At 42.2% G+C, this 12,439-nt stretch overlaps 1 protein-coding gene across 1 annotated transcript in view; it reads left to right on the top strand.

The window, feature by feature from the left end:
- The window catches only part of FAM120C (family with sequence similarity 120 member C), a 114,805-nt gene extending 105,018 nt beyond the window's left edge, over positions 1-9,787 (top strand). Inside the window, exons 13-16 of the mRNA XM_058714522.1 lie at positions 537-738; positions 2,863-3,001; positions 3,207-3,264; positions 4,933-9,787. Coding sequence (XP_058570505.1) covers positions 537-738; positions 2,863-3,001; positions 3,207-3,264; positions 4,933-5,187 — 654 coding nt within the window. The 3' untranslated portion in view covers positions 5,188-9,787. The remainder of the gene's footprint in view (positions 1-536; positions 739-2,862; positions 3,002-3,206; positions 3,265-4,932) is intronic.
- The last annotated feature ends 2,652 nt before the right edge of the window (positions 9,788-12,439 follow it).

Below are 12,439 nucleotides of genomic sequence, written 5' to 3'. Positions count from 1 at the left end.
CAGCAGAGTTGTATAGTTGTGACAGAGACCATATGGCCTATAAATCCTATCTGGCCCTTTTCAGAACAGGTTTGCTGATCTCTGGACTAGAGGCATGGGCTTCTCCTGGACAGAGGTCATGGTCTCTGATCTTGGGTATGGGGGAGAAGGTTAAAAAACTTTGTGCATGTCAGGTTTTATTCTTTCACCTAACTCTGTTCTATCCGCCTTAAAAAATAACCTAGCCTATTTCTGGTCGTGTGACAGACCATCAGTAAATACTTATTGTTATATTTGTCTCCCTTGACCTAGTCAATGTGCCTCACAAGGCCTCAGTCAGAGCTAGTGTGGTAGTTTGGTGTCATGCAAAAAGTGGGTCTTTGGTGCCAGACAGGTTTCCCTGAGTATGACTCCTTGAGCCATTTAACTCCATGCCTCAGTTCTCTTAATGGGAATAGATTTGTGAGACTGTCCCTAGAGTGCCCAATACTGTGCCTGAAACAAAGACGTTAAAAAAAATGGCAGCTACTGTTATTAATTCTGTTCTTCATTTGAAGGCTGATCTGGCAACCAAAGTGGAAAAGATGAGACAGAGTATCCTTGAAGGAGTCAACATGAACCATCCACCACCTTCCGCTCTACTTCCGTCACCTACTTTTGTGCCTCCCATGGTGCCCCCTCTCTACCCTGTTTCACTTTATTCCCGAGCCATGGGCTCAATGCCACCTCCCCCTCAAGGAAGGAGCCGGGGATTCACAGGTCAGTACCTATGAGTGATGTATTTGTTATCCTCAATCTATTTCATAATAACCCATCTGGTAGTTAGTACCAGTCACAGAATCAGCAGTTTCATATATATCAGGCCCAATACTGTGCCTGAAACAAATATACTGATCCTAATAACTCAAACAACCTTGGTGAAACAGGATTTTTTAATAGGGACATTTTGACATGAAGTATCAAGGTTCTGTGATCAGGTGGGAACGTCATTGCTATGGTTCAAGGTATTTGTTGTCCACTGTTCATCATTTTAAAAATAATAAAGCTGGGGGGGGTTCTTGGGGGGCTCAATCTGTTAAGTGTCTGATTCTTAGCTCAGGTCTTGATCTCAGGGTCGTGAGTTCAACCCCTGTGTTGGGCTCCACCCTGGGCGTGAAACCTACTTAAAAAAAATAAAGCTGGAAGTTTATCTAGGGTCATAAAATTCAGTATGCATATTTAGTTCAAGGCTCTACTTGGATGAGCAGTGTGGATGTTTGCTCTGTTCAGTCAGGTAATGATCAAGTTTTACAAACCAGGGAGCCAGCCATTCAGTCCATTCCTTGAAGCTGACTTTACAGATCTTTGTTCCCATTCTTTGCATGTTGATTTTATTGTGTCTCAGAAGACAGCTTTAATTAAGGCTAAGTTCTCAGGAGATCCTTGCCATTGTCCCAGCTCCCAGTGATGCCTAGTCTCCAGTTACTGGTGGTTCATGAAGAGCCTTCTGCCTCCTCAAAGGCCACAGTAAGATCCCCAAAGGCAAGTCTTTCTAGCCCTCTTAGAACTGGCTAGTACCCTGGTACCTTAGACATCCACTGTTATATGAATGAAGGGCTCTTTACTGACAACTGGCTAAATGAGTGGAGGGTTATTAACATTTACTTTTTTTCCATAAACTAAAATTAAAGGTTTACTAGAACTGTGGATTCTATGAAGGCTTCCTTTTATGCCAAATTACAAAGCTCTACTGTGCTTGTGAGCTCATACAGACTGAGTTGGAATTTCCTGTTTTAAAGAGATATGCTATCTTGTCTTGAATTGGTTCTGGTTTTCAACTGTTGCTATTCTTGGTTATTAATTATAGATTACTTTCAGTTTAGTTTCATTATTTTCAGTTCAGTTTGCTGGTTTGGCTGATCCTCCATTGTGTAGTGATACATATTTGAATCAAAAATGGTTTAGGCCCACTTTAATACTAACTAACTGAAATTTGAATAAAAGCTTAAAAAGAAAAAGAAAAGTGGTTTTGGTCCAAATGAATAAACAAAAAGCAGAATCCAGACCCATAAACAGAGAAGGAACTTATGGTTGCCTTAGGGGAGGAACGTTGAGGGGATGGGCAAAATGGGTGAAGGAGAGTGGAATGAGTTATGGAATGAGTAAGTCACAGGAATGAAAGGCACGGCATAGGGAATAAGGTCAATGGTATTGTAATAGCATTGAATGGTGACAGATGGTAGCTGTACTGTGATGAGCACAGCATAACTACAGAGTTGTCGAAGCACTAGGTTGTACACCTGAAACTAATGTAACTATGTGTTAACTAAACTTTAATGCAAAGAAAAAAGAAAGGAAAATAGAAGTGACATTTGGCTTATAATTTTCTAATAACTAGATTTTAGGACATTCATTCTTTCAGCAACTATTGAATAGCTACTATGTGCCAGGCCCTGTAGCAAAAAAATGAATTGTCCATACCGCACTTGCTATGTGTACACAGGGCACCTGGGTGGCTCAACCTGTTAAGCATCCTACTCTTGATTTCGGCTCAGACCATGATCTCACAGTTCATGAGCTCAAGCCCTGCATTGGACTCTGCGCTGAGAGCGCAGAACCTGCTTGGGATTCTGTCTCTCCCTCTCTCTCTGCCCCTTCCCCATTTGTGCACGTACTTGCTCTATAAACAAACAAACAAACATTTAAAAAAATAAAGTGGATGTGTACAGATCTTCAACCCCTGTCCCTAAATTTGTTTCCACCATGAACCTTTGTTGTTATGACAGAGTGTTTATCATAGAGAAATGGAAATAAGCAGAGTAGGTGGGCTGTAGGATCTTTGTTTCCACTCCTTATCCTACCTTGCATTTAGCATTCATTACTTCCTTCTTCCTATCTCTCCAGGTCTCCATCCAATCCCTCCCCAAGGAGGAAAACTGGAGATTGCTGGGATGGTTGTGGGCCAGTGGGCTGGCAGCAGGTCCTCCAGGGGCCGAGGCTCTTTTGGCATGCAAGTGGTCTCGGTTGGTGGGCCAGGAAAAGGGTATGTATTCCAATAGGTTGGTATGAGCTAGTGTTATTCAAGGTGCTATTGGGAAAATACCCACCTATTGAATACTTCCATTAAGGTAAGAGGCATTGACTAACTTTCCATAAGAGGGTCAAACTTCCTAGAGGAGGTGATTAATTAAGTGAAAATGTGGGCTTTATATATTCCTCAGGATCACTTTTCCCCTCACTTTCTACAGGCATGGAAAAGAACAGACTGGTAGAGGATCCAAAGGACACAAAAAAGGAAATAAACAAGTAAGCACGGTTCTGAGATTATCTACCTTCTGTTTGATACATCTTGTCTTTTCAGCTAACTTGCAAATGATCAGATCAGGCCAGAAAACTGTGAGCTTTCCTAGCTACTCCCAGCATTTGATTTCATTCCCTCGCTCTCTAGCTGTGAGTTAGTGAGTGTTAACTGCCCACACTGTTCCCACAGTGCTGCAGAGTGTTATCTTTCTTCCTGAGTGAAGCCACAGGATAGAAACCAGGTACTGTGTCCTGAACAACTGTACCTAGCATAGTATGTACTACATGCAGCCAGAAAAGGGGCCAAAGTGAAGTTAACAGTGGAATTGCCAGCTTCTCAGGGTTTTCTGAGGGCTTTCTACCAGAGATGCTTAGAAAATTGGACTTTGGCCTTGCTGAATATGAGAAGGAAGGAGTTGTTGCCATTTTGCTTATTCCTGATGGCTCAAAATGGTCTTAAACTTTCCTCTAATGTACACCTTGAATTATAACAGTTTCCACTGATGTTCATTAGACATACCCCTCTCCCCAAATATCATGACCTGAGCCCATATCAAGAGTTGGACAGTTAACCAGCTGAGCAACCCAGGCACCACAGGATTCTCCATTTTAAACAGAGGAAACTGAGGCTCGCTCAGAGGGATGAAACATCTTGCCCAAAATTATCCATCAAGTCAACATCCAAGTTGCCATTCCAGCCTGAGCTGACGATTCCAAAATCCTGCCCTGTCCTGATTGTCCTGATTCTACTACAGTATAACAACTCTAATTGTTAGAGACAAGATTCAGACTTAGGTCTGGCTGACTCTAATGCATATGCTCTTAACCGTTTCTATCAGAGCTTTCTTCGTGTAAGTGTAAGCTGTAAGGGAAGCCATGATATCAGAAGTTTGCTTGGGGACATGGAATCAAAACAATAATATTAGCTAGCATTTATTGAGTTCTTACAGTGTGCCAGGCACATCACATTCTAAGTGCTTTACATGGAGTGTCTCATTGAATCCTTATAGGAATGTAAAAAATAGGTACTGTTATTATTATTTTTTTTACACATGAAGAAACTAAAGGAAAAGAAAGGATTGTGGATGATCATAAGTTTCTCATTGCTAAGATTACTGGGGATACTGTTATCTACTCCAGAGGTAGCCTGTCCAAGGAAGTTTTCATGTTGACTTTGTTTTTAGCTAAAGCATCATCCCTGGACAGTGGTGCTGTCCATCTCACGAACCGTGAGATTATGACCTGAGTCCAAATCAAGGGTTGGACACTTAACCGACTGAGCCACCCAGGCGCCCCCTGCTACATTCTATCTGAGTGTCCTTGAGCAATGTACTTTAATCTTTCTGAGCCTCAGCTCCCTCATCTGTAAATGATGCATAATATCTACCATTTAGGGTTCTGACTAGTATTCGAAAAATACATTGTAAAGCTTTATAAATGATACCTATGTCATTATGTTGTCGTCTCAGCCATTGAGTTTCAGTCAAATCCATCTGTGGTCACCCTAAGTTCTCAAGACAGTTATCAGAGCACACTTTACTAGGTGTTTACAGGCTTTGGGCTTTATGATGTTTTTGAAGAACTGAAGCAGCTTCTGCAAGCTAGCTTATGAACATGCTTGGAAACTGTCAGTCTGGGATTACCATTTCAACTGAATATACCTGTGTTTGACAGAGCACTTCAGATGGAGTTTCTAAATCCCTAGAGCCTCATCAGGGTCGGTCCCACTCACAGGTAAATGGAAACAATGGCACATTGATCAAGGAAGAGAAGAGTGATCATCATCTTCCAGCTCCATCACAGTGTGCCTTATCCAGAGACAGCAACGTGTGTACTAATGGTAACCACTACTTCCCCGTGAAGAATGGGGAGAAGAGCCACTTAGGAGAGCAAAAGCTAGGAACTGTGGCACAACAGAAGGAGGAATAATGAGCAGAAGATGGCTTCAGCAGATCAGGAAGAGAGGAAAACCTTTACCTTTCTGATTGTAGGCCCAAGTTAGAGGAAGACATAAATGCTTACCCTAGATTTATCCAAGATTTTGTTGGGACATCCTATTATATTCATCTTTTCTCTTTCCCTGTCTTTTTCTAACCTCCAGACTTCGTGGTCTGCTTCTGGGGAAGCTCTGGTAAAAGATGAATGGCAACAGGACTAGGTCCTATTCTCAAGTAGAATATGTAATGCCAGTATTCTCTTTGCCTCCCCTGGGAGTGTAGTAAGGCAGTGCCTGTCAGAAATCTGGTGTCATCATGTAAGGCCCTATAGAAAAGCTCCAGCTTTGGTTTTCTGTGTCTTCATCATGTTACTCTTTACAAAACTTGTGGGATGGCAGGGACTGCTGTCTGTGGCTTCCTACCTTGCTTTTTTCTCTATGAATTCGTGAGACCTTGGTATATAATCAGTATCTGCCTTCCTCTCGTTCTTTCCCCCCATTCACCTAACCCAGGATTTTATACAACCGCCTCTAACTCTGGCCTGGCAATCAGATAGGTAAATGTTTTCAGGGAAGTGAAATAGTATTGGTTATTTTATTTTATTTTATTTTTTATTTTATACACTTTAAAAAAAACAAACAAAAACTACCAATGGCCTTTGTACTGGGGGATTCAAGTGAGTCAGAAAAGTACGGGCAGATTTTTCCTGCCTCTGAACTAATGCATTGTTTGTAAAATAGAAGATGTGGTGCAGTTCACCCACTCCCTGCTGCCCACACCCTGAAAGGGTGGGAATCAATGCAATGAAACTGAGTACGAAAAGGAACTCAAAAGATGGTGTGTGCGTGTGTGTGTGTGTGTTTGGGTATGGGCGTGTGGGTGTATGTATATATGAATGTGTGTATCTATATGCATACACATACCCTTTATATAAAGAGACAGATCTATTTATCTATACATATTTTATATATATAAATATATGTGTGTGTGTGTATGTGTGTGCGTGCACACGTACCTACATACATGGTGATGTCCCAGAGGATTTGCTGAATTTCCCAGAAATGCTTCCACTGCTATGGAGTGGTGGGTTTCAAAAGACCACACTTTAAAATCCTTACTGAGTCACAGCCCATCGGTTATGAGAAGATGGGCTTCTCTAAAGCAGACGAAAAAGTACTTTCCAGAGATTGCCTGTTCAGAACAACAAACAGTTGGGTTGTCACAAGTTTAATCTTGAACGGAGTCCTCACATCCTATATAGTGAACAAGAAGGTTGGAATGGGGTGGGGAATATTTGGGCATTTCCTTCTGCTAGAGCAGCCTAGTTCAGAGAGAGAAGGGGGATGGGAGGTGATTACCAGGGCTTGCAGTTAATTTGGAGGAAATCTCATCTGGAGCTTCTGGGTCAAACCGACCTCAGGCTAGAATTGATTGCCATGAATCCCTGAAGGAGAGAGAACTAGCATTGGAAAGATGGGGTAGGGAAGTGTAAGGAAATCGACAATTTGGTTTTACATGCCTAGATTGTTTTATTTGTTCATTGACATTTTGACTACTGGATCTTTTCATTTGCTTTGCAAAGAAGACTTCAGAGGACTCTGGCCCAGGCCTTTGGGGGTACTCTGTAAAGTTTCCCAGCCCCTGATGAGGCCAGAATCTGCCCAGGACAAAAAAATCTGTTCTTCCCTGCCAGAGATACTCTTGAGACAACCTTCCATTTCCAGTTTCCCTCCTCAGCAACTTAAGTATGAGGGATGGGAACATGGCTTACAACAGATTAGCATTGTGTCTTCATTCAGGAATTGAGGCTTTCAGCCTCACACATCTCCTTTTGGGCTTTGTGATACTCTTGCCCAAGAAGTACCATGTCTACAGGAATTCAACTGACTAGACTTCTAGCAGGATTTCTCTCTCTTTTTGAAAAACCCCATGCACCTTAACCCACAGTAAGTCCTTGGTGATTATTTTCCAGACAACCAAAGGTCTGTTTGCTTACTGCCCACTTACAATGAGCGCATCATGAGAGATTGAAAACAGTCTCAGACTGTTTAATCCTAGTCTAGCCCAGTTTAAGAGAACCCACAACTTGTAGGGGGAGAGAGCCCTTAGAATGTCTCTCCCTCTGCCCAGACACTTCTTACATAAACCAAAGCAAGATGACAAAAGTGAACACCTAGCAAGATATAACCAGAAACAAAGTGTACAAAAGCCTCCTCTTTGGAATTTGCTCCTTTAATTTGGTCCCCCCCTCTTCTCTTGGGCCTGCTCAGACTTTCACAAAAATCTTGAAGGTTAGGATTTCTATGTCCAGCAAGAGAGGGATTCGGTACTGAACTTAGACAGCTTGGAAATTTCTTTCTGGAGCCACAGAGGGAGGGATCCTTTGAAGCTCTAAAAATAACCAGAATTGCTGAGCTGAGTTAAATTAAATATATAGACACCATTTTCTAATAGGAAGTACTTGGAGTTATATGGAAAGGTATTTTCTTCAGTTGCCATTTCTATGCATCTTGAATCTATTCGACACAATCAAGTGACAGTATTGTTAACTCTCACAGCCTTAAGAAAATTTATTTTGTAGGCATTCACTGTGAGAAGTAAAATTGCTGCTTTGACAGGGGTGATTCCAGTTTGCCAAAAGGCTTGCTTTTCTCCCTTTCACACCCCTCTGCTTTCTCCTAACCTGGCCAAGGGTGAAATAAGTGGCTCACTTCCAACCTTGATTTTTATTTGGATTCAGCATTTTGGGTTTGGAAGGTCATAATAAAGAACCATAAAGGGCCATATTCCTGTATTTTAATTTATCTACCAAAATCTACAGTTTTGAAGCCAGAAAGGCTAAGGTTCATTACTGGAAGATGAACTTTTTCTTACCTGAGGACAAATTGGGGAAGGTGGGTCTGATCTTTGCTGCTAGTACCATTTGAAGAGACTGTCATCCTTTACTTGAGGCTCCATTTCTGACTATGATGTATGTGCCTCCCTTGAACAAAGTCATATAGGAACCCCCAGAAACAACCCCTTGACCTTGTAGGGCCACAAGCAAAAGCAACCCTGGTTGTATATAGCCACTGACTCCCAAGGACTTGGCATCGTGATTTCTGCTGGCCTGTCTTGGGGTCAGCCTAAAACTCCCACCCTTATTCAGTGGCCAGTCTGGCCTAAACCAGGCCTGACAAACTTTTGCTCACTTGCATCATTTTCATTCTGAGCCAGGAGGACTTCAGGTAGACTTTAAAGCCCAAAAATGGCACTTGGTTTGGCCAGTGACATTTGATTTTTGTCTCCATCTTGATTTTCTGGCATCATTGGCCAAGTCACATGAACTTTTTTTGATCACTGAGAAAAACAGCCAGACAAGGCATTAGGGAGGGTGGTTAAGGTGGGGGTGGGGGGGTGGGGGGAGGAATGCTTACGTAGGGTAGGAAGAATGTGGAAGTAACTGTTTGGTTATAGTGATCCAGTCCGTTGGAACCTTAGAAGGCTTGTGTGGGCATGTCAGTGCTACCCTTTCAGTCTCTAAGACCCCCACTTCCTTTGAAATGACCATACAAGTAGACCACAGTTTAAAGTAGCTAGTATAATTCTACTAAGGTTTAATCATTGTACTTGTTCACTTCCTGATGCATATTTCCTAAATATGCTTGGGGTTTGGGGGCAGGGGGTAAGTTTTCACTGTTCCATTGTATGTCACTCTCTATTATTCTCCCTCTTGTGACTTTGGCATCTTTAATTTGACTTTCCACTTTCTTTCCCTTGGCTTACTGCAGTAGTTTGCTGGAGCAGGTAGAGCTCAGTGCACTTATTCCCTTATTACTGCTAATTACCCTCAATATTGTCAGAAGTCATTTTGATGTTCTAAGAAGATAACTTCATTTTTTTTTTTTTTTTACAAAATCATCTTTTCCAAGTTAAAAGCAAAGTAAAATACCCCCTGTGCTAGGGTGCCCATTTCAGCTTTTGACATTGCCCTTGTACTTTTTAGATGCTCTTTTGTCCGTGTTGGTAGTAACTAATGACTAGTGAATTTTCATGTAAATGAAGCAAATTAAATATTTCAGATTTTATTAATCTTTCATAACCCTGCCAAATCTGATGACTTCATTTTAGTTACTTCCCAGAAGACACCTCCCCTCCTTTTATTTTATTCTATTCTCTTCTATTTTTAGAATAACATACTAGGTTAAAGAAACTTTAACTGCAAGGAGTCAATGATTTTTAGTGCTCCCTGATAAATGATGTTATTGACAAAAGTAAATTCTTCCATTGTTTTTTCCTGTGTTAATATCTCTTCTCCTGTGCTCTTGACAGTGTATTTAGTGGATGGATAATATGTATTTCTCTTTCCCATTCCCAGATTCCAAATTCACTGCCATTTTGGCCCACCTCACCACAAAAGCTCCATAGTTTATTAATGTAAGTTTGAATGGATGCTTCTTAGGGGAACCTGCAGGAGTTTCTGGAAGTGTTTCAGAAAGGAATGAAAATGTCTCAGGAGTTCTTCTGTGATGGAAATTGGTCTGTTGTTCTGTTAATGCTGATGGAAAGAAACTTACAGTGCTTAATAAAAGTCTATTCTTTTAGTAAAAAAAACTGTGAAATAATTTTGGGTGTGTGCAGTTTACTTTCTTCCCCCATCTGGATCCCTTTCTGCAAGTGGGGGATATGCTTGTCTCAATTCAGAAGTGTTACACGGAGAGTTAGGAGCCTACATGTAATTAAAGAGAGCAGGCAATGGAGCCAGTATAAGAATCACAAAAGGAAGGGCATATATAGCTTCCAGCTGAACTTCTTTATTTGGATGTTCTAAAGGCACTTTTGACATTTCCCAAACTGAACACATCCTCTCTTCTGAAGCCTGCTCCTCTCCATGAGTGATGCTACCTTCTACTCAATTGTCTAAATCACAAACCAACCTGGGAGTTATCCTAGCCTCATTTCTAAAAGCCAACTCATGACAAGATCTGTTGGTAACACTCAACCATTGTTTTGTTTCTCACATCTATCTGTCTCTCTTTTGTCCCAGTTGCTGTGATTCAGTTCAGGCCTCTTCATGTCTCACCTGAATTGTTATAGCTGCTCCCTGGCCTTACTCCTAACCAGGCAATTTTTAAGCAACATTTTGTGCTTAAGTGTATGTGCCTTTCCCCGGTGAGAGGGCCTATACTTTTTTTTCGGGTTCTTAAAGAAGGCTATGACTCAAGAGACGAAGAACCACCGATTTGATCCACCATGTGTACAGCTTCCAGAGTAATCTGTCCTTCTAACATGCTGTACCCCCACCTCCATGGTCCCTTCATGATCTTGCCCCTGACCACTTCTCTAGCCTCATTTCCTACCACCCCCAACCCCCTTCAGCAACATTAAAATGCATCCTGTGCAGCTATTAATATCCATTTCTTCTCATTTGCTTGTACCATTGCCTAGAATGCCTCTCTCCCCTCGTCTCTGGTGCATTCTCAACTTTACCCCCCCAAGATTCAGCTCATATCCTTGTGATTCTTTTCCTGATCCCTGACTAGGGATCCCTGTACAGATTCATCACACCCAGTCCCTATATCTGTCTCACCTGAAGACAGACCAAGGGGCACATCTCTGCCCCTTGATTAAACTTGACCATCTCTGTCTTCTTGGCACCAACCACCCAGCATGCACTTAGTAAATGTTTGATGACTAAACCAAGGACAGCTAAAACACCTTGGAAAATATTCCCTGGTATAAAGCAGATTGTAGACTTCCAAGGCAGGATATGTTGATGGCAAAAACACACAAAAAAGTTTGAGTATGAAGGTTCAGCACTGAATGGTATTCATTTAAATGTGTTGTGGGGCTATGAAAAAAAAAAAAAACAAACCCTGAGCTCTGAGTCACCTTTGAGCAATAGAGGGATGCTTGGAGCAGAGTCTGAAGCCAGGACTCGAGGGCATTCTTGTTACCTTACTGCTTCCACAGAGTGACACTAGCTGGGCTTGGCCTCCCTCACTGCTCTGTGCCTTGTGTGTACAGATTACAAAAGGAAATAGCTGAGTCTAAAGGTGAGCATTAAAGGCTTACTGAAACTTGTAAACACCTTACCCTTAAATGAAAACTCTATTATTTGTAACATACTTTGTTTCATATTGGATTCATTATGGCTACAGATTCCTTTTCCTAGCCTTTGATCTTTGGGTGTTGGGACTCAAAAACTAATAGTAAGAAATCTTTACCATTTGGCTTTAAAAAAATTTTTTTTAATGTTTATTTATTTTTGAGACAGAGAGAGACAGAGCATGAACGGGGGAGGGTCAGAGAAAGAGGGAAACATAGAATCTGAAACAGGCTCCAGGCTCTGAGCCGTCAGCACAGAGTCCGACGCGGGGCTCGAACTCACAGACCGTGAGATCATGACCTGAGCCGAAGTCGGACGCTCAACCGACTGAGCCACCCAGGCGCCCCCCCTTTGGCTTTTAAAAGTTACCATTTGGGGCGCCTGGGTGGCTCAGTCAGTTGAGCATCCGACTTTGGCTCAGGTCATGATCTCACAGTCTGTGAGTTCGAGCCCCGTGTCGGGCTCTGTGCTGAGGGCTCAGAACCTGGAGCCTGCTTCGGATTCTGTGTCTCCCTCTCTCTCTGCTCCTCCCCTGCTTGCGATCTGTCTCTGTCTCAAAAATAAAAACATTAAAAATTAAAATTAAAAAAATAAAAATAAAAGTTACCATTTATTGGGGCACCTGGGTGGCTCAGTCAGTTAAGCGCCCAACTTCAGCTAAGGTTCATGGGTTTGAGCCCCGCATCAGTTTCTGTGCTGACAGCTCAGAGCCTGGAGCCTGCTTCAGATTCTGTGCCTCCCTCTCTCTCTGCCCCTCCCCCACTCGCATTCTGTCTCTCTCTCTCTCTCTCTCTCTCTCTCTCAAAATAATAAAAAAAATTTTTTTAAGTTACCTTTTATTGAGGACCTATTGGGTACCAGGTGTACTACTAGGCTCTTGTACATTATCTATAGTCCTCAAGCCAGTCTGCAAAGTACTATCCCCACTTTATATGTGGGCAGATTCAATGGAGTCCAGGTTTGTTCATACACAGCTAATGAGCAATAAAACCAGGGTTCTAAATCTAAGTTTGTTTTGACTAAGTAGATAACTTTGTTTCAGCCTGCCCAGCATTCCTTCTTTCTGATAGTTAAACCCAGGTCTTCCCTTTGGGGTAGTGCTCCTCCCTGTCTTGGGGTAGAGGTGGGTTGATGGTCACGTGGCTTCCCCTTCCCC

The sequence above is a fragment of the Neofelis nebulosa genome, chromosome X, assembly GCF_028018385.1.
Source record: "Neofelis nebulosa isolate mNeoNeb1 chromosome X, mNeoNeb1.pri, whole genome shotgun sequence".
Lineage (NCBI taxonomy): Eukaryota > Metazoa > Chordata > Mammalia > Carnivora > Felidae > Neofelis > Neofelis nebulosa.
This window is presented reverse-complemented; position numbering and strand designations above follow the sequence as displayed.